Genomic DNA, 24138 nt, shown 5'->3' with positions numbered 1-24138 from the left:
GAACTTTTTTTATTTCAAGATGTTTTTAGTGGGGGAAAAAGATTAGTTTTTTTGCAAATTAGAAAAGAGAAATATTTTTGAATCGAACTGAAACCGATCCGTTTGTTTTTCTTCATTTTTGATTTTGAAGGAGAAAAACTGCACCCTTATTATTTGTTGATTGATCTGTAGGAAAATGACAAAAGAAGAAATAAGGACAATCATTATTGTTATTATTTTGTGTATTCATTTATTATTTTTTAAAGTAAAAAGCAGATTTGATGAACAATTTTTTTTTTAAATTATCAGAAAAAAAGAAGAAATTTTTTTTTCTCCTCCTCAATTGGAATCTTTTTATGAAAGAACAGGCATTTAAATAGACCTATGAATTTCAAAAAACTGAAAACTAACTATCTAAATAAATAATAATAACATAAAAACTGTGGAACTAGCTAATTTTTATCTGAAAGCATTATTCACGAGTACTGCAAAGTTCACCTAAAAAATATCTCTATTGCCTAACGAGAGAGCTAGAAAGAAATCTGACAGCATTGTATTCGAGGACAACAATATTGACTTTAAAAAAATACCTCTATTGTCCAATGGAAGTTCACGAAAGAAATCTGACACCATTAAATTCGACGTCAACAATATGACGTAAAAAAAATTCTATTATACAGTGGAAGATTAATCATCAATTAAGTGTGTAAAATTGATGCTATATAGCCAGAATTAAATAAGCCTGTAAGATGTTTTTCCCAAAACTCTAAATTTTTTCAAATATATTGCATACCTTCCTTTACTAAGAATTGATTCTTAGTGACTCAGAATTCACTGAGAATAGTGTACTCAAATTTAATGAATTAATTTACTTAATTCTTTTAAAAGATGTTAGTTAAATAATTACCACATCTTGAGAAAATAAATTATACTTGAAGCGTGAGAACGAAAATGAAAAATTAGCATAAAAATTCCAATACATTAAAATTATTCGACTTAAGAAATACAATTTTTATCTCTTACGTAACATTTTAAAGAGAGTTATGAGTAAAAATATTTTTCATCGTTACAAAAAAAAAAAAAAAAAAAAAAAAAAAAAAAAAAAAAACTAGCTGTAACCCAATTTATAATAATTAATATTTTACTAGAGTAGCCCAAACCGATTTACATCAAGTTATTTTAATTATTCATTACCGATATTAACATCAAAATAAACACCGCTGTTACCGAACAAGTTAATTAATCTCGAACATTTTAAAAACAAAGGAAATATTTTCGAAGAATAAAAAAAATCGTTTGCGCTTTAACGTTGACTTTACACTTTTAAGATTAACGATAGCTATGCTCAATTACGAGGAATGAAAAAGCGACGTACGACGCAATTTTTCATCGTTGTTTTAAAAAGTGGCAAAACGAAGAAGAAAATAAGTAGCGGGCATAATTATGAGCAGTGGGGTTTCGAGAAAGGGGTGATCAAGTTTAGAACACGGGGTTATTACATTTATCCTTATCCCTTTTAGGCTCCCCCTAGGCAAACCCAATTAATGTGTAGGGGTACGTACGCACTGTACATTGTTATTTTAACTGCTTGGTAATTTTTGCTCGTTTCAGAATATTGTATATTATATGTTAGTCATATCAGCAGTTGGGGAATCCTGAAAAAAGATTCTTTAGAATGTTTGTAAATCTTTTTCCCTGCCAAAGAATATGTAAGCTTGATGCTTAGCTTCACGGCTTTTAACTGTAAATCTAAGATAAATTTGATGATTTAAAACCGCGTCGGGCTTATTGGAAAAAGCTACTTATGGAAAATTTCCCCCTTTTTGTCTGAGGCGCGGTTAATTACAAATTCACTTCCTTCTATTGATTTTATTACATATATGGATTGCTTTAATTTCAATTTCAAGTAAAATACATCTTATTCTAATGTTCAGTGTATCAGTGGCCTAGAGTTGAAGTTTAAAACTTTAAAATCCGCTTGCCTACGGTAGAATATAGAAGCTTAATGCTTTATCTTTCGTTTTCAGATTTGATTTAAAGGGATAATTTTCCCTTTTTTCTCTTAAGCGCGGTAAATTTAAAATTCACTTCGATATTTCATTGATAGATTGCTTTCATTACAAATTTGAGTACAATATATCTTTGTCTAATGTTCAATATATCAGTGTGAGGCGGGGTAGCCTGGTTGGTTGGGCACTGGACTCATGTCCAAGAGGTCATGGGTTCGATTCCCGCCGCCCGAAGACTCACCGTGTAGTAAATGGTGACTGATGCACGTTAAATCTGTCGAGTCACAAAGTCCTCCATGTTCTAATATCAAATCAATACCTCTGGGGGTACTGAAACAGGAGTTTCCTTGTCTTCTGGATCGGTTTAAAATGACAAGGCTAAGGAATTGAGCATTAGTAGTCGGAAACGCAAAATTGGGTCGGCTGTTCATAAAATAAAATATGTCAGTATGAATCGTGGTGGCTCAGGGATAGAGCGTTCGCCTTCCAATGAGGTGAACCGGGTTCGAATCCCAGCGACAGCTGGTCGATCTGAATTCCGCATCCGGCTTGCACAGTGCTGACGTGAAATATCCTCAGTGGTAGACGGATCATGGGTTAGAGTCCCATTGCCGTCAGGCTAACCGTGGGAGGTTCTCGTGGTCTTCCTCTCCATGTAAAGCAAATGCGGGTTAGCTGCATCAAGAAATCCTCCACAAAAGCAAATTTCTCCCAATACTCGATCCAGGAGTTCCCTTGTAATTCTAATCTCTTCGAAGATTTAAATCATTGATTGTATCATATCGGATTTTAGGGATTTAAGATTCAATAGGATAACGTATGAATAAGTCAAATTTCTCCGAATATTCAAATCAATATATCAGAGCAGATTTAATTGGATTTAAGATCCGATTGGATACTGCATAAGTGATTTAAATCTCTTCGAAGCTTTCAACCATTACATCAAACAGATTTTATCGGATTCAAGAGTTAATCGAATCGTATTGTAAATAGTTCAAATTTCTTCATGGATTCATATCACTCATACAATATTCAATCGTTTTACGATAATCGGTTATTAAATTGTATTATTATTTAACATAAAAATCGTAAAATATATTTCTGATATTAAAAAACTGTTTTATTGCGGTTAGTTTTATTTCTACACAATTTTTTTTCTGCTAAATTTTAAGTACTTTATCTCAAAAATGATGCTCTTAATTTGTAAGATCCACAACCAAACAAAATTCTTATTCACAACGTATTTCTCTGAAAAATTTAAAGATATTTTGTCCCTACGTTTTCATGAAATAACTCATTAAAATTTACGAATGACTTTGTACGTGATGTTCTTATTATCCTAGACTTCTGAATAAATCCTCGATTGAGTTGATCACATAAAGAACAGAAAAAACTAGATTTTTTTTGTTGGAACTTGACGAACGGAATTGATCTGTTTGAATTCCGTGCCAAGAATAGTTTCAATTTGGTTACAGATGTTTGCGGAATACTAATACAAAAATACTTGTTTTATCTCGGTTCTTAAATTTCCTTTATTATTCTAGTCTGATTTTTTGTAAAATGAAAACGAAGACATTGGTTTTGCCATAAATAATTCCACATTGACGTAACTTCTGTAAGTGGGTACTGATAGAATAAATAAAAATACAATTCCTAACTGCACTTTCCTCTTTTTGAATCGATATTTTTTTTTTCTCTACCGAAAGTTCTAGAAAGTCGAGCCAAAATACAAAATATTCTGTTGGATGGCGACTTATGTATGCAAATAATCCCTTTGGCGGCCGTTATGCGAAGAAGAACGTTACTGCATAATGCAATAGGGTGACAGAAATAAGAAAAGAACGTCCCGAATTTCTCCGGATTTCGAATTTAATCGTGGAAGTAAGCCCGAATACTGAAAAGGAAGCGACAATTTTTCTGTTCACGTCATGGAAAAGAATTTTTAGAGTGCTTTTGTAGTTTTGCTGATAAATTAGTGGAAATGGCAAACTATCGCCATTCTTTTGATATTTTTTCATTGAAACCGCAGACTTGGCGAAATTGGCTACGGTAATATTTTGTTCTTTTTTTTCAGTTGATCGTTTGCAATAGTTGTAAGCTGAACTGAGCAAAAGACGAAGAAAAAAAAAAAATGGTTTACGATTTTATCTTGTAAATTTCTGTCTCTTTTTATGGGGAAAAAAGGCGCTATATATATGTTTGAAAAGTTCATCCGACTTTGAAACCGCTAAAAATGAAAAATTCAGAGAATACGGGAATAGTAATAGAAAATAAATCAAATTTTTCTGAAAAGAAATTGTCAATTTGTCTACAATATCTTCGTTATTTAAATAAAATGGGATACCTATTTTAAAAAAATTTCCTCTTTTTTTTTAAGGAACATTACTTACATTTTCCTTGAAATTCTCTGGTTAATTTATAATATCTGTTGAAAGTGTTAACTATTCATGTCTGTTAAAAAAAAAAAGATAAATCATTAAACAAACTTCTTCGCGAGTTGAAACTTTTTTCATTTCTATTAATAATTAATAGATAAAAACGAAAAAGAAGAATTCCATAAAGCATTTATGGCATTGGTCTAAACCTCTTAAAATCTGATATAATTTTATATCTAAATTAACATGAACAATGCAAACATAGTCGGCTTAAATGTTTTTAACAGTATTAATAGTTTAAAAAGGTGCAACTACTTGAAAGAAGCAAAAGTGTTATAATAGAAACTCTTTTCTATTACAGCTAAATCTCTTTTGCTATATCTTATTATTAGTATGTATTACAGCTATATCTAAATATTAGACTTAGCTTATCTTAGCTGTATCTTGAAACTGGAGTAGTTGCACTTTTCCTTTATTATAGTTTATTGATATCTTTTATTTAATTTATTTATACGACTTATTTTACTTACTATTAATTTAATTATTTATTTGAAGAGATAAGAAAATTAATCTGGAAAAATAGGCTGAAAGTTGAGAACTTTTTTAATCCAAATAGTAATTTTTTAATATTTTAAAACTTTTTTTATATATAGTATGAAGCGAAATTTATCGCTAGTAAATCTGTGCAACTGTTTCTAAGCGCCAATGATCTTCCTGGTTTTATATTGCTTCAAAGAATCTCGATAAGATCCATCTTGTCAACTGACTCATTTTGAAAAATTAGTTTTTTCTCAGTCTTGCAATCTTACGTTTTTTTCTTTTCCTTTTTTTCCTTCTTTTTTGTAATGAAAGATTAACGCTAATTTAAAAAGAAAATTACTCTTATATTTATCACCATGGCAAAAAACTAGCATATGTTATTATTCCCTAAGCTACCATAAAAGTTATAGATAACACTGGGAAATAATTTTTTTTTTTTCTCTGCTGTAGGAAATTTTTTAACATATCTTAAACACTTTCGTATTGTTAACTTCATATCTGTAATCGATTGCTCTCTCCGAACTATAATTTTTAAATGGCATTTTTAGTCTATATTTTGTCGAAATGTGAAAGTTTAAAAAAGTTATATATAGATAACATTAACAAGGAATCGCGTAAATGTTGCGACAATCTTCTAGAGGAGTTAGGGCACATTATCCGGATTAAAATGGCATGGGAACCCATTCCCGGAAATGTCATAATACGCCGCTAGGAGCACTCCCCTATTATGAACTGTTTCTTCGTGTTCTTCTGAACAGGTCATAATAGAGAAGCGTCTCTGGCCCCATTCGAAGACATTTTCGGGCGTAGGTTTCGATGCCATTTTAATCCTGATGATACGTCCTAACACTCCGAGAAGGTATTTACAATATAATATTAGATACAATATATGCAAGCCCCCTGTTATATATAACGTTTTAAACTTACACATTTCGATAAAAAAATAGATTAAGAATATCATTTAAAAAAAACTGTAGCTTTAGGAGCAAAACTCGTATGAATTCGTATTCGTATGAATGCAGCAAAACATTTGTTCCCCAGTGTAATCAAATTAAAAGAAATTGGATAATTATATCAGCGCTATTGTATCAAAATAGTGTTTTATTTAAAGTTACTTTGCAGAACATAAAATAGGATGAAGCATGGAAATGTATAAATTTTCGCATTTAACACCTCTGTAACACCTTGTGAATTCATCACAAACTAAAAAGTATTATAACTATTGCATTTCGTTAATCGTTTGAATCTTTCGAAATAGTAATTAACCACGCAAATAATCTACGTGATTAAATTAAATTCGGTGGCTATGATAATTACTTCTTAAACTTCGCTTTTTGTTAAGTTTATTTTTTTTATAAAATTTTTTTAAAAAACTTTTTTAAAAAAACGAGGACTTAAAACTTAAGTTTTAACCTTCTCGAATATAAATATGCATATAAACTTAAGTTTTACAGAATTTTTTAGGGAAAAAATGACAAAAGCATAGGTCCAGTAACTCTGTTGTTTGCAAAACATAAAAATAACTAAATTTATTTATTAGATATTAAATTTATTATTACTTGAGCTTGTAAAAGCTTATTTTTATCAAAAAGCATATATATACTTTGAAGTTTTTAATTTCAGACGCAGAAAGTAATAATTTACCAGATAAATTTTGTTCGTATTATTCCTTTCCCTATCTTTGCGGTCTGAAACCTAATAAACGGGAAAAAATATTCTTCTCACTAGATGGCGCTTTTTGTTCTTTTCATTTTTATGTTTTTAAGACAGTTGCAGAACTTTTTCAGATTTAATTCTTTTAGTGCTGCCATCTATTACTGCCTAATGAAAATAATATCCGTATTTGCATATAGTACATTTTTAGTATTTTAATTTTAATGCACTTTCATATTAATAACTAATCGATCTTTACCTTTATTTTATTCTGTATACATTTATAAATCATTTATATACCTCTTTTTTGTGCATCCCAATGCAGTATATAGATGAAAATGTATTTAAATTTTTTATCACATCGACTTCTATTATTTATTCTATTCTTTCGCCTCGATTTCTATTTTTAACCTTGAGTCCGAAATTATAATCAAATAATTATTTCAAAATACTTTTTGCTATGTTTTCAAAAATTTTCCATGGTCTAATATTTTAATATGCATTACTTTTTCCATATTAATATCAGTAAATATTAAAAAGTTGTTCTCTTCTTGATTTCATGAAAAGTCATTTATTGCCTTCAGATAAACTACATTTCAGATCAAAAAAATTGCTACCGGCAAAAAATGTAAGAAATATACATTCTCGAAATATCGATTTTTATGCATTTTCCCCCCACTTTGGCTTTTGGTCACATAACATTATTTTTAAGGAATTTCATGAAAGGCCAATTTAATTAAGCTGGGGGAGGGGTTGTTTTTAAGATTTTTTAATTTGATAAAAATATTATCGGCGCCGCCTTAGTTGCTGTTGTGAAGAATAGAATTTTACATTAAGAAAAGAACTAGAAGAAAGATAGTAAGTAAAAGAAGTGCTAGTAAATCTGCTACTGAGCTAGAGAATCTACCAATTTTATTTATTTATTTATTATGTATCTATTTAATTTATTTTATTTATTTTTATTTATTTATTTATTATTTATCGGCGAATCAGGAATTTGGCAAATCCGCGACTGGGTCAATCAACTTAAAAAATAAATAAGAAAGGTTTCCCCGCACACAATATGACTAACAACCACCATATTTTGTTGCTTTTCTATTCCTTCTCCTTTCAATAAGAATTACAGAAATTTGAATTTTATCTTATTTATTTTTATTTATTATTTATCTTTTTATTTTATTTATTATTTATCTTTTTATTTTATTTATTTTTATTTTTTATTTATCTATTTATTTTAGTTTATTTATTTTTATTTTATTTACTTTTATTTATTTATTTATTATTATCTATTTTTTATTATTATCTATTTATTTTATTTTATTTCTTTCTTTATTATTTATCTATTTATTTTATTTTATTTATTTTTATTTATTTCTTTATTATTTATCTATTTATTTTATTTTATTTATTTTTATTTATTTCTTTATTATTTATTCTTTAATTCTACGCTACGTTAAAGTTCATAACATCGTATCCGTATAAAAGTGCCAGGATGAAAGGTCACTGTGATCTACCAATCAGGAATTTTGGAGAAATTTGTTCGACATTCGACACATTGCAGCGGTTGCTTACTACTAGTCTTCCGTTGTTAAGACTGAATTGTCATTTAAAAAGTAAATTTCCCTGATATTTAAATGTGCAATATAATAAGAAAATTTTTTAGACGTTTTCACTTATTTCTGGTATCAATACAGAAAAGCAAAAAACGAACAATTTTTTCTACTTACAAATTTAACTAAATATTTTAATAAAGCAATGAGTGTACGGCCTCCGAATAAGTTATCTTCTTCCCAACATACGAAAAAATCTAATGCTATTTTTAAAATTCCTGCCGTACTCTACATAAGAACCTTTTATTGACCACATGCTCTTTTATTCCCTACATTACAACTTAATATTAAAATTAACCACGGTTATTAATGATGTTGTTGCTGTCGTATGCCATTAAGGCAAAGGGGTTGGATTATTCTTGTTTTCCAGTGGCGCCATCTATGTCCAAGAATTCGACTTCTGCCGCACCCATACGTCACACCCGTTTATAGGGCAGACCCCTTCATTATATCCTTTCATTCATCCATAGATCGTAATTTTGACTTGAACTAGGGAACGATGAATCCAGTACATCCAGAGGAATAGTCTGTTATGGGAGCATGGGGGACATTGTAACCCGACAGATTTAACGTGCACCGGTCACCATTTACTACACGGGGAGTCCTGCCGAACGTGAGTACTGCCAGATAGGCTATCTCGGCCTATTAATGATATGCCAAAAAGTACAGCACTTCATTTTATTTTATTTTTACCCAGATTTGTTACTGTTTGGAAACTTGTTAACAAACATTTCCGTTCTAGAAATGTCTATCTTTTATCAAGTACAGAGCTACGTAATTCAGTCTACGATCTGTTGACAAACGAAGTCTACTCTAGATTTTAGATATGGGGCAGTTCAAAAAGTACGTACATCCCGAAGGGGGGGAGGGGATTTACTATTTTGTACGGTTTTGTACGATGAGAAGGGAGGGAGGTATTATACAAAGTACATACATTATAAGTATACACCAAATTTAAATTTGACTTTTTCCTACACACTCCTTAAATAAATATTTAATTTTATTTAAAACATAATTATTTTAATTTTTATGAGAAAGGGGTATAGGCTAATAAAATGTACGTACTCTAAGGGGGGGGGAGTAAGACCTTCTGTACGGTAATGTACGAAGGGGGGGAGGGGTTAAAATTTCTCCATTTTTGTGTACGTACTTTTTAACGACCCCTATGTACATATTTTAAATCAAAATAACTGTTCAAAATGAAAGGGGAAAAAATATCAATTACGTTTTTCAGTTTTTTCTTATCGAAGAAATGCATGTATTTGCTTATAACGACAAGCTCACTTTAACAACAAATCCGTCATTATAACGGGCGTTGTAAAATCCGTTACAACGTTTCATCTAACAGAATTTTATCGTATAATATTGGTTCCATTGAATATATGTAGCTGTTTCTGCCTCTTTTCAAATGTTTCTGTGTTTTACATTATGTATGGAATCCTTATCCATTGATGATAGAAGATAGTGATGAACAGAGCTTATCATCACTTTTCAAATGATTTTCATTCCGACATGTTAATGATGATTGGTATTGCTTATAATAAATCATCTGTTGGGAGATTGATGCTATTTTATCTGATAATCCACGCATAACAAGTTTAACGTTTATTCTTCATTTGTGTTTCAGCTTGTAATGAATTATTTTGTTTTAATGTTATCTACCAAGCATTTCTTTTCGTATGAGCTATATTTAAAATAATTCAGTAACACAGTAACTTTTAAAAAAAAAATTTTTTTTAATTTTTTTTTTACAAGTGCATGAATTATAAAATTTATAACACACACGTGTATAAATTTATAATTCATACAAGTGTTTATAAATTTTATAAATCAGTAAATTTTTTATTTGCATTAATGATTAAAATGAGTTTTATAGCACTATTATTAAAATTTGTTTTAATCATTGATGAATCGTGTATAAATTTATCGTGTATTTATTACAATCGTGTATAAGTTTATAAATCAGTAAAATTTAAGTTGCATTAAGGATTAAAATGAGTAGTTTTACAGCAATATTAATAAAACTTGTTTTAATCATTGATGAATCATGTATAAATTTATCGTGTATATATTACAATCGTGTATAAATTTATAAATCAGTAAAATTTTACGTTGCATCAATGATTAAAATGAGTTTTATAGCAATATTAATAAAACTTGTTTTAATCATTGATGAATCGTATATAAATTTATCGTGTATTTATTACAATCGTGTATAAATTTATAAATCATTAAAATTTTAAGTTGCATTAATGATTAAAATGAGTTTTATGGCAATATTAATAAAACTTGTTTTAATCATTGATGAATCGTGTATAAATTTATCCTGTATGTATTACAATCGTGTATAAATTTATAAATCAGTAAAATTTTAAGTTGCATTAATGATTAAAATGAGTTTTATAGCAATATGAATAAAACTTGTTTTAATCATTGATGAATCATGTATAAATTTATCGTGTACATATTACAATCGTGTATAAATTTATAAATCAGTAAAACTTTACGTTGCATTAATGATTTAAATGAGTTTTATGGCAATATTAATAAAACTTGTTTTAATCATTGATGAATCGTGTATAAATCTTTCGTGTATATATTACAATATTGTATAAATTTATAAATCAGTGAAATTTTAAGTTGCGTTAATGATTAAAATGAGTTTTATAGCAATATTAATAAAACTTGTTTTAATCATTGATGAAAATATAATTTGCTTAAATATATCAAACACGGAAACATTAATTTTTTTTAATTTATTTATTGCTCTAACTCATTAAAAACTGAAAATTTTACTTTTTGATTTTTATGTTTTATATGCATATTATGATACCGAGAAATCACACGGCTATATTATGATATCGACGAGTCTTCAGACAAATAATGGTTAAGTTATTTAGCACTTCATAAATAATAATAACATTTAATTAAACTTTGAATTTAATTATTTTAAAATAGAGAGTTATTTTCTCATATCATTAAAAAAAAAGTTATTTCAATAATTTCATTTTAGTACCTTAATTCTACTTTTTCACCGCAATTCACTATCTTAAATTAAAATAAAATTAATGTTTATAAATATTCAAATATCTTTTCACAGTGTTTTTGTTTCATATTATATGTGGGTTAGTTTCATCAAAAAGTTCTCCACGAAGGTATGTTTCTCCCAATACTTGATCCAGGAGTTAACTTGTCTTCTGGATTGGGTTCAAAATTACTAGGCTATGCAGTTGAGCATTAATATTCGTAAACCTAAAAGTTGGGTCTGCTGTTCAACGACGCTTCTATTATATTACTTTTTCCTTCAGGCGAATTATGGGGTATTTATTTAGTAAGGAATAGCAGGGTACGTAGCGTTTTTAAAAACTGCATAAAGGTGCTTATTTTTTGATTAACATTTTTTAAAAGCCCTTAAAGGTGCTTTTTTTTATTCGGGGTTTCTTAAAAGTGCTTAATTTTCTATCTAAAAATATATATTTCTACCTATTCTTCGAAAAATATATATATTTTTTTTTTTCGTTGCAGTGTCGATTGCCGTTCTAAATTACAAAAAATTCATGATTTTCACAATTTTCTCTGAAATATTTATCAGAAACTAGTTATTTTATCATGATTATGTAAAGTTTTTGAAAATGTTTTTGAATTTTATTGATTTTATGTTTATAAATTAAGACCTTTCTTCTTCTTCGTCTTCTCATTGGCACGACAGCCCAGGATGGGCCCTGGCCTTCTCAACAAGCCTATGCCGAGACATTCTTCCCTTAGCCAAGGTTCTCCAGTTTATTATCTTTAAAACTTGTAGGTCCTTTTCAAGGCAGTCTAAAAATCTTAGGTTTGGTCGTCCTCTTTTTCTTGTACCTGTTGGCCTGGCACTGAAAACTTTTTTGGTTGTCCTGCTATCCTCCATTCTTATAATGTGGCCTGCCCATTTAATCCTTTGAATTTTGATAAATTTAATGACATCAGGTTCTTAAAATGCTTTGTAAAGTTCTGTGTTTGATCTTCTAAACCAGGTACCGTTTTTACTTATTCCACCAAAAATGCTTCGCAGTATTTTTCTCTCAAATCTAGTTAAAATTAAAAACTTTAAACGATGAGAAAAAAAATTTTTTTTTCTTTTTTGTGATTAAAAATTTTCTTTTAGTGCTTAAAAGGTGCTTATTTTTTGTTGAAAAATCTAACTACGCACCCTGAATAAGTTTTATTTAAAAACTATCAAAATAAAAGAAACTATCATCATTTTTACAAGCATCTCGCTGTAGAAAAATCTCGATTTAATATTACTTTACCCACGAAAAGGACGAAAAGGAAAACCAAATATATATCCTTATCAAAAATTGAGGGGCCTCTTCCTCTTAGATATCCTACACAAAGACGTATAAACGATTTAGGCGGTTCCATCATCAAGATAATTTCAATGCTTTTATCTAATCCAACTCAATATCGTTCCATAGATATTATTTTTTTCTCCATTTTTTTTCCTTCCTTTCAACTCTAATCACTGCCTTGATTGGCTCTTTAAATGGCGCTCCTTTTCACAAGTGCGCCATGGCGCCAGCCAACACAAAAATCAGATAGAATTTCTCGTATATGTTGATGTCACTGTTTTATATATCTTTCATTTAATTAGCACTTAAATCGAGAATTTTTTTTTTTCGTTTCCTGTGTGGTTTGTGTTTGTTTGAGTAAGGATTTGATTCCTTAGGGAGAAATGTATCAATAGAATCGTTCCAATAAATATATATTTTCGATTGATAAATATTTTTACAATATATCATTAACTAATTGGAAAATCCAGCGCTTTGTAAATGTGTGAAATTCTGGACTGCGTTAGTCTAATTGGAAATTTTCTAATCAGCCTGATACTTTTAGGCTTATTACAATTAATTGGTATGTCTTTTGGCTAATTAGAAAAGTCTAAATCTCCAGAATTTTCTATTCTGCCTTATATTTTTAGGCTTATTACAATCAACTAATTAAATGTTCTTTAGGCTAATTAAATTAGTCCAATTGGAAAAAAATCACCGATATTTTCTTTCTCTCCTGATATTTTTAGACGCATTACAATCAGCTTCAGACTAATTAGAAAAATCAGAGAAACATTTCATAATCAGCCTGAGTTTAGTTAGGCTTTATTGCAATAATTATATTAATTTAACTACCAATTCCATTCGAAGACGTAGAACCAAAGTTTAAAAAAATTTATTATCTATTCCTATATAATTAGATATTTTTATATTTCATTAATTTGAACTTTACTGAAAAAAAAACTTTTTAATAATTTATGTATTTTTTAATTATATCTGTTATGACAGTGTCTTTATTTTATAAAATGCATCAATTAACAATAGTTTCTGTCAAGCTTAATCTTGATATAAACTAAAAGTGTTAACAAAAATGAAAAAGTTTTTCATTTTTGTTAACATTTTTCAATATATCATACAAAAGCGTCTCAATAAGTTATATCATAAAAAAAGTTACATCATAGTACAATACAATAAAATTGGAATTTAAAAATCTTTTTGAGTTTCACAATAGTTCTAATCATTTAGTTAAAAATTATGTCGATTTCCTTTTTATAAACTTATTAATCCTTGTACAATAATAATATTTTATTAACTAATTAAATTTAAATAAACTTTTAATTATCTTAAATTCGCTTTCAGCAAATCGAATCGAATCGGTAGTTTAATGCATATAATTTTTAAAGTGATACTCTTTTTCGGGTTGTGTTTTTTTTTTTTTTATTTATTTATTTAAAGTTCCAGACTAGTTACGAGAATTTTTTTTTTTTTGAAATATTAATATAAAATTTTAAAACACTAGTTTGTTTGTTTTATTGTGCGTAAAATCTTATAAAACTAGCAAAAACAACTATCAATATTTTTTTTTTTTTTTTTATGTAGCCATTTTTATGTAAAAATAAGGAATTTTTTTTGCATGTAAGCTAAATACAGTCGAAAAATTTCTATCGCCCGAAACAAAAAAAAATCTTTTGAGTATTTTATTCATAAGGCTATCAACTATGTTTTGAACTATTATCTTAAAAGCAAATACATACACTACTGATTGTTAGGGTTCAATGTAGTTAAAAGAGCAAATTTTTAAAACTTTCCGCACTTTCCTTTGCGAAAAGAACACGCATAAAAAATGCAAATCTACTTTTTTCTCTTAGTCTGTAGTTCGAAACATGCGTGTTATAATCATAAACACTCAAAAAAAATTTTAGACAATTATGTTTAAAACAGCATGAGATATCGTGTTCAAGGTGGTTTAAAATGTGAAAAAACAACCTGATTTTGAGCATTTAAAGACTTAAAATCGCTAGTCTATCCAATATTATCACCTTGCACAAAAACTTCTATAACTTTGTAAATAATTAGAGCACAAGCAAAAGTAAAGTATTTTTAGAAAGTTAAAAGTACAGGGATTTCGAATTTATAATAAACTCAGTTTCTAAAATTTTGCCCAAAATCATGTTTTTGCACTAGATACTTTAAATTTACTTTTTTTTTCAAGGATAAGTACATAAATTAATTAGCTGGGATGCACTGTGGGCGAGAAGACCATGATCTTTGACCTCAGTCAAAAATTAAATTTTCGACTAAAATATGTGTTGGCAGTTTTAATATAGCCCAAATTAAGTATTCATAATCATTCCAAACATTATAATTTACTTTTTGGACAGACAAGAGTAAAATATAATGAAAAATACGTTAAAAAAATTTTTATTTTAAATGTAACTTTTAAATTTTTATTTCAGAAATATATATAGGAATTTCACCTTACTGTTACATTTTTATCAGAGTAATTAGTCTGAAATTATAGTACAATTTTGCAATTTGTTGTATTAGTTAATACTCTTGACAAACTTATAGTTTATATCTTATCATTTGACATTTTACAATGTTTGAATCACTTTCGAAACTTAGTTCCAACAAGTTCCACGAGATAATTAGCTAAACTTTTTTTTTGTTGTCTTCTTTGATGTTTCTTTTTCGAAAAAAAACCTGCCCCATTTTGCCCGTATTACAAAGGTGGACTACATATACAGAAAAACAAAAATTATGTTGTTTTTTTTCATGTTTTCGCGTTATTTTGTAATTGATTCACGTTATTTTTTAATATTACTTCGGAAATATAATTTGCTTTTCATTTTCAACCAAAAATTACGATTATTATTATATTTTCATTGCTATATTAAATTATTTAAACGTACTATATTATTTTTTTTATTTTTGCTGGCCATATTTCAGCCGCCATTTTGTTTTTGGATATTTTTAGTGTATTCCAAAATGTCAACTATGAATTCAATTTACCTGTACATAAAAAACCCCAAATTTTGAAACAAACTTTATCGAAATACTAATTTTGGCCACGAAACCTTGGATGCTGGCCCACTGTGCTATATTTCATTTTTACAATATTTATATATTTCGACTCAGACAATTATTATCCATCGACATGACTTAAAGGAAGAGGAAAACTTAAACAAATGAATAAAATGTCTGAAAAATATTGTTAATAGTCACGGATTGTGAATTCGTAATACAAGATCATTTGACGATAAATAAATTAAGTATAACCTGACCAAGATAACATTACATAATAACAGGTAAATTATCCTTATTTCATTCGATTCCTGGAATCGCTTGGAATCCTTATCTAGCTTTCGCATTCCATTCTAGTGTTGCCTTCGGATGAAGTGCTCGTGTGCTTTATTTTATTGTTTTTAATTTCGAGCTTATTTTCGATAAAAATGAAACTTAAAAAGACATCTTTTGGTTAAGAATTTCATTTCTGTTTTAATTATTTTTTTATATATATTTTGAATTTTTCTAATTTAAAATTAGTAGATATTAACTCAAACCGAGTTGATCATTTAACTGTTAAACCTTGAAGTTTTTCAGTCTGTTAGTTTAAGGAAATAACCGATGTTTCATAGTGAAATCTTGTTTCGTTTTTAATTTTAAATAAACCTTTATGTTGTAGAAACTGTTTCTAAATCAACGATATATATAGCAGATATTTTTTTTTTTAAAAATCGACACCATAAAAAAGTCAAATAAAATAATTACCAAGCTTTCAAATATGTATGTTTTATTTATGTTATACGTTATTTATATATAAAGGTAATCAATAATATTTTAAACGGAAATTTTTGTAAGTAAGGAATAAAAATTCAACGTAACCATTTTGTCCTTGTTTTTTTTATTTATTTAAATCCTTAGGAAAACTAGAAAAGGTGGCAACTATGATAGTATATTTTTATTTATTTTAAGATTTGCCTAAGAAATTCCAATATTTAAGCTTTTGATTAATGGACCCAAACTATTACTATTCATTCTGCATTGCACTAATATTTTTTTATTGTTTTTATTATTATTATTCTAGATTCTATAATCATTAATAGGAATAATCCTTTATCGTCGTCAATTACAACATTCTGTGTTCATCCACAAATTGTTTTTGTATTAAAGAATTTTACCCTTACTGTTCTTAGCATTATTATTCTAGATTCCATAATCATTAATTCTGCGCTTGTCAGCTAATTGTTTTTGTATTAAAGCATTTCAGTCTTATTATTCTTATTCTAGATTCTGTAATCATTAATAGGAATAATCCTTTATCGTCGTCAATTACAACATTCTGTGTTCATCCACAAATTGTTTTTGTATTAAAGAATTTTACCCTTACTGTTCTTAGCATTATTATTCTAGATTCCATAATCATTAATTCTGCGCTTGTCAGCTAATTGTTTTTGTATTAAAGCATTTCAGTCTTATTATTATTATTCTAGATTCTATAATCATTAATAGGAATAATCCTTTATCGTCGTCAATTACAACATTCTGTGTTCTTCCACAAATTGTTTTTGTATTAAAGAATTTTACCCTTACTGTTCTTAGCATTATTATTCTAGATTCCATAATCATTAATTCTGCGCTTGTCAGTTAATTGTTTTTGTATTAAAGCATTTCAGTCTTATTATTCTTATTCTAGATTCTGTAATCATTACTAAGAGTAATTTTTCAACTTTGTAAAATATAATTAATATTCATCAACTATTTGTTTTTGTATTAAGTCCTAGCACTCATATCGTTCTTCTTATTATTATTCTAGATTCTATTATCATTAGTAAGAAAAATCCTTCAGCTTCGTAAAACACAATATTTTGCGTTCATCAACTAATTGTTTTTGTATTAAGGCATATCGTTCTTTTTCTTATTATTGTAGATTCTATTATAATTAATAAGAACAATCTTTCATCTTTGTGTAAAATGCAGTATTCTGCGTTCATCAACTAATTGTTTTTGTATTAAGGCATACCGTTCTTCTTATTCTTCTAGATTCTATTATCATTAATAAGAACAATCCTTCATCTTCGTAAAATACAATATTCGACATTCGTCAGCGAATTTTTTTTGTATTAAAAAAATTCTCTTATTATTATTATTCTAGATTCTTCTTATCTTATTATTATTATTCTAGATTCTATAATCATTACAAAGAGTACTTTTTAACTTTGTAAAATATAATATTCATCAACCAATTGTTTTTGTATTAAGGCCTATCACTCATACATTTCTTTTTATTATTATTCTGGATTTTATTATCATTAATAAGAACAATCCTTCATCTTCGTAAAATACAATATTCTATGTTCTTCAACTAATTGTTTTTGTATTAAAGCCTATCACTCATATCATTCTCCTTATTATTATAGATTCTATAATCATTAATAAGAACAATCCTTCATTTTCGTAATCTAATTCTAACTCTAACTTCTTCTACTTCTAATTCTAATCTAATTCTAACTTCGTAAACTAATTCTTTTTGTACTAAAGTATTTCACACATTTAAACTTCTTCTAATTAATAAAACTATTTGCTTCGTAATTTGCATTCCTTTATTCTGTATCTATAGAATGCAAAAAAAGGAAGAAAAAAAGGCACTTATTCAATAAAATAAAATTTTTTATTCACCTACCGATTTGATTGCACTATCGATAAAATCTCGATAATGTGCCTCGCTTCAAATCTTAAATTTCTTAATTACCTCAGGGAATTAAGTGGCGTCCCATGCCAGTAATTATCATCCTAATTACACCCATATGTGGTGAGTAGAGAAAAAAAAAGAGCTTTATAGAGCAAAAAAATCTAATTTTTTTACCTCCCTTACCTCAGCACTAATCAATCTTATGCCCTTCTAATTAAAAATTTAAAATTCTAAAACGAAAAAAAAGGAAATCGTTCCTCTATTTTATTTAAATTTTTCCACTATTAACTCGTGTTGTTACTCACTATTCAACATATGTTAAAGAAGTAATTTCATGTTATGATTCCGTTTCTTTCCGTAGGTAGGGGGGATTGTAACTCAGGGGTAATCATTTTCAATTTACCTCCCACACCTTGGTTTGCGTGCTCTAAGTCACTAAATGACCCCCATCTTGGTTTTCGTTTATTAATGAAATTGCCCTGCCCCCCTTTTGTGCCCCCCTGTATCTCATTGGTCGTCATTAACGATCGAATGCCGGGTTTCGGAAGTGCCCAATTTTTTTTTACGAAGCGTGAAATTCGAGACGGAGCGGTCCGTTGTCATTCAGGCATGAGTTTGTGAATGTGGGCTCGTATAATTATAAAAATCTTACTATTTCTCGATCTTAACTGTAACTGATGACCAAATTTATTTTTTCTACGCTATTCGGTATATTTAATTTAAAATTAGTTCTTGTTGCACATAGTGAAAAATATGTGTACATCATAAAATACATATATTTATTATAATATGACGTACAATAAGTAATTATAACGCATTAAACGTATATACACGTACAATAGGACGTATGTGAATAAGTAAGTTGAAATACGTAAGTGCTAATACGTAAGTAAAGATATATGTAGTAAATATATATGTAAGTAAAAAAATAGCACCAAACATAAGTAAAAAATAAGCAAAAATAGCATAAATACAAACAATCTATGTACGTCATAGTATACACATATTTATTATAATATGACGTACAACAAGTAATTAACAAGCATTAAATATGCAAGCACGTAATAAATATACACGTAAAAATATATATACGTAAGAAATAACACACACGTTATATCATACATATATTTATTATAATATGACGTACAACACGTGTTTAGCACGTATTAAATGCGCAAATACGAATAAAATATATGTACGTAAAAATAACACGTAAAAATACATGTACGTCGTGGAAAGCATGTATTTAATATTATATGACATACAATGCGTATTAACGCGTAATTAAAATAATTTTACTGTTCAGAGTTCAAAAATTATATTAAAATTAGGTTAATATGTAATATAATTTGAGATGGAAAGCTAATAAAATTTTGTACTCATCATAATGATGAGCTCTTCTGCGTAGATGATAAGTCACTATTTTATTAACAATTTTGAATATCGAAATTTAACCATAACAATAAGCTTTTCTTTAATGTTAAAAATTTAGAAGCTTAATTTAGCTAAAATTTGGATTAAAAATTTGGAAATGTTAAAAATTTGGAAGCTTAATTTTAGCATAATTTAGCTAAAATTTGGATTAAAAATTTGGAAGCTTAAGAGCACTTATAATAATAAGCTTCTCTTTAATGTGAAATATTTTATTAAAAATTTGTCATTGCTATAAGCTCTTTTTTGCGTTAAGTATTACATTAAAATTTGTGGTTTGAGGCTCTCACTATAGTAGTTAGCTTTTTTTTTAGAGTAAAGTGTTTACAAAAATTTTGCAATTATAAGTACTCATCATAATAATAAGCTCTTTTAAACTAATATTTTAAATAATCCACTATTTTATTAAAAACATTATTTAAAGTTAATTAACATAGCATAATAAATTTTTCCGTATAAAGTAAAATATGCGATACATTTTTATTTAATAAAAATTATTGAATTAAGTATTCATCTAAAAATTTAACATTTCTATTAAGTAATGCCAAATTAATCTGAATATGATTGAAATTTTTACAGACTGGGAAAAAGCGGAAAGTCATTATAACGAGCTGTGTCCATATAAAACAAACAGATAAATAAAATAAAAGTGAAATAAAATATGAATGTTTTAAATAAAATGCAACTAAAGTAATAAAAAAATTTTTTTAAAAATATTCCTTTTATAAAGGTTCAAATGTTTAGGACACGGAAATTATCGAGCCATAATGTTAATATGAAAATTATTTATTTAGTGTCTTTCTTTTTTCTACTATTCTTTTTTGTTATTCCATCTGTGTATGTACATGTCTAAATCGTGAGTTAAATTGAAAAAATTAAAACAAAACATTCAATTCAATTTTTTAAAAAATTAAAATTCGTCAGAAAAATGAACTTAATGCTAAAAATATGTATTTCTTGATCAACCTTGTACAAGATAATATTCACCCTGTGTAAACATAGGTCTAAATTTTGCATGTAATTTTTGAACAACCTTGTACGAAATAATACTCACTCTGTGTAAATACAGGTCTAAATTTTGCGTGTAATTTTTGAACAACCTTGTACAAAATAATATTCATTCCGTGCAAAAACAAGTGTAAATTTTGCATGTAATTTTTGAACAACCTTGTACAAAATATTCTTTCCGTGTTAACACAGGTCTAAATTTTGCATGTAATTTTTGAACAACCTTGTACAAAATAATATTCATTCTGTGTAAGCACAGGTCTAAATTTTGCATGTAATTTTTGAATAAACTTATTCAAAATAATACTCATTCTTTGTAGAGACAGGTCTAAATTAAACGTAAGATTTGACACTGATGATTAAATTCGATTAAAAAAAATTAAAATTCATTAGAAAAGTCGATTTAATTCCAAAATATTTCACTTTTTAACAAAATAATAACAGAATAGTGTCACTTTTTTTTCTTAAAAAAAAAAAAAAAGAAGATATGTTTCGATCGATTTTAAAATCTAAATCGCGGCATCATTTTGAACGAAATCGGTAGCAACACCAAGAAATCGAAACAGAAACTCCAACGTAAAATCCTCCGCAACGATTTGTTTCAATTTCGGCATTTTCCCCCCTGTGAGTGGCACTTTTCTACACTACGCAGCTGTCAGTTTTTGGTGCGCATACTGAAGCGCTCATTTCTCTACTCGCTGCACTCCCCCACCCGAACTTCGCCTTAGAAGCATAACAACATGGCGGCCTTGCTGCTATGTTGTGTTTTTTCTGCTCTCTTTTTTGCTGTTTCTATCTCTTCTTCTCCCGATTACGAAAATATCACGGATATTTTTGAAGAATATAATTCGAGGTTTGTTTGATATATTTAGAGTTTGTTCTAACAGGATTGTTGTTTTTTGATATTTTATATGTTAAGTACGGTAATTGTGGTTACATATTTAAAAAAATTATAAAATATCGGTGTGTTATTTGTATTAATATGATATTGTTATAATAATTTAGCAGTCGATTATTTTTATGTTGTTTTTAGTACGATTTTTCAATGTTGGTAAAATTTTTCTTGGGTTCTTCGCGTCTGTGCGAATGACTAAATAAAATATAAATAATAGTTTTTACTCCTTCAGTTTGTATATTAGCTATTAGTTAGCTGTTTGACTTATAAAATAAATTAATTACAATGTATGACGCAAGTAAAAGAATAATTTACGCATAGATATATATTTAAGGTTTCAGTAAATATTTGTTTATGAAAAGTAGTCCCCTAAATTTTTTCCTCAAAATTTTTGCCCATTTGATTATCATAATCATGCTGTATTATCTCTAAAAAAATAATAAGGTAATTAATATTATTGACAAAAATATCTTAATTTTATAAGATGTTTTATAAAGCTAACGTGCAAATATGCATATTTTTCTAATTCAGATGTATTTTCTATGTTATACATAATTTTCCTATAATTCTTGCTCCTGTATTGTAATAATATTGTGATGTAATAATTAGTAAGTACAAAATATTAACTTACTACTGTTTATTAGGATTAAAATTTCAATTCATATTAATTCAGAGGTTATCAAATTTGTTCTTATAATTTTTATTACAAAATTTATAAAGTTCTTTCCTAAATTTACTACATTATTTTTTGAAACACCTTATTTACAAATATTCAGCAAACATATTCTTTACTGCATATTTGTTTGCATACAGGATAAATTAAATGCTGCATAAATGTTTATTTATTTTGTGTTATGTATAATTTAAACACATGCATGTATAAGGAAAAGTTATAATTTCGCATTGAGATTTAACTTTTCAGTATATCATATTTATAGTTACTTAATGGAATCTATTTGCATGGTCTATATAATAATATAATCTATTTTTTACTATGTAATTGTGTAGATACTTAATTAAAAAAAGTTATTCGTTCAATTAATAGGTTTAAAATCCTAACATTTCACTCAAATATTAGGGAGATATTTCCACTTCTTGATCTGTGACAGAATAAACGCCAAGTCTTGGCAACTTCTGGGCAATGGCCCACGAGAAACAAAGAAAAATCATCTCAAAAAGGGACCATTTCAAAAGGGTTAACTCATAACCACCCCCGGGCAGGCATCTACAGGTTTTTTTTTTTTTTTTAAAAATTGCAAGTTTGGATTGGATCTGTCGCTCCAACTACAGTGCCAAATGGCACTGTAGTTGGAGCGACAGATCATGATACGGAAATGGTGCCATTGTTTATCCATCATATTTTTTCCTCAACTTTTTTGCTCCCAAGTAGATGGAAAAAGCTTGATCGAAGTGGTTTAGTTTTTCTGTTAAGTTCGGTAAGTGAACTCACTGTTCATGCTATAAAAATAATCCTGCGAAGTGGTGCTATTAGCATCAGTATTCATTTTCGCGATGTCTGGCATTAATGTTCTTATGTTAACAAAAAAGCTGACTTATGTAGAAAAGGCAGATTGTGGGGATGTTAGTTATCGACAATGTTAACCTTCCTTTATGAAAAGGTACCCCAGCATAGAATAGAGTTAACATGTCTTATATATACTAGTGAATTAGAATTAAATTTTTGTAGTGGTAGACATACTACAATACTCCCCCTTCAGAATTTTATCTGTGATAGAAATTCGATGAACGGATTCCACTAGTTGATTCATTGTTGCTTTGTGAGGGGGAGCTGTATTCAGATCACTGTGCTAGCTGTATTAAGTTCACCACGCTCTTGGTAAATCCTGTGTCAACATTATCAGTAGAGTGTATACAGGCCGATGTTGTGTGTGATCAACAATGTTAACCTTCATCTATGAGTATGTACCCCAACATAGAATCGAGATAACATGTCTTATATACTAGTGAATTGGAATTGTATTTTTGTAGTGGTAGACACACTACACAGATTTATTATATTTATCCACAAAACTTATTGTATTCTTTTTCTTCTAGTATACCAGAAGTTGAACCACAGGGCTCTCTTGGATTCTGTCAGCTGTATCGGGGAGTAACATGCGTCCAGTACATCGGGAATCGATCGGTCTATGTGAAACCTCCGTTGACTCTCAGCCTCATGGAAGAGAAGCTGACTGCCGCATTTACAGTTGTTGCTACTTCACACGACGTGTCAGACGAGTGCCACAAGTATGCCATTCCGTCCTTGTGCTTCTTCGCATTTCCTTTGTGTGACACGGACAGTCCTTATCCCATACCACGCCAAGTTTGCAGAGATGAATGCGAAGTTCTGGAGAGTAATATTTGCCGAATGGAATATTCCATTGCTAAAAGGCATCCACTACTTGGACAGCAGAAGATACTCCCCGTCTGTGAAGAACTGCCACCTGTTGGATCGAAGGAGAGTGAAACGTGCATGCGCCTTGGCATTCCAAATGCTGTGATAGTGGATAGAGGTTCATATTGTTAATTGTCTGCATGATGTTAATTTCCTAATTAATTTTTGTAGAATTTAAAAATAATTTAATAGTTATTTCTCAATTTTTGAATGCCATCGGAATTTTAATTCTTGGTTTTCTTGA

At 28.3% G+C, this 24138-nt stretch overlaps 1 protein-coding gene across 1 annotated transcript in view; it reads left to right on the top strand.

The window, feature by feature from the left end:
* Nucleotides 1-24138, top strand: part of LOC107450463 (tyrosine-protein kinase transmembrane receptor Ror) — a 272177-nt gene that overhangs the window by 235963 nt on the left and 12076 nt on the right. The window contains exon 6 of the mRNA XM_087164527.1: nucleotides 23555-24012. Within this exon, the coding sequence (XP_087020653.1) occupies nucleotides 23555-24012 (458 nt within the window). The remainder of the gene's footprint in view (nucleotides 1-23554; nucleotides 24013-24138) is intronic.

The sequence above is a fragment of the Parasteatoda tepidariorum genome, chromosome 5, assembly GCF_982258835.1.
Source record: "Parasteatoda tepidariorum strain Cologne lab strain chromosome 5, Ptep-v5.0, whole genome shotgun sequence".
NCBI classification, from domain to species: Eukaryota; Metazoa; Arthropoda; class Arachnida; order Araneae; family Theridiidae; genus Parasteatoda; species Parasteatoda tepidariorum.
The sequence above is the reverse complement of the archived record's forward strand: the minus strand, read 5'-3'. Positions and strand labels throughout refer to the sequence as shown.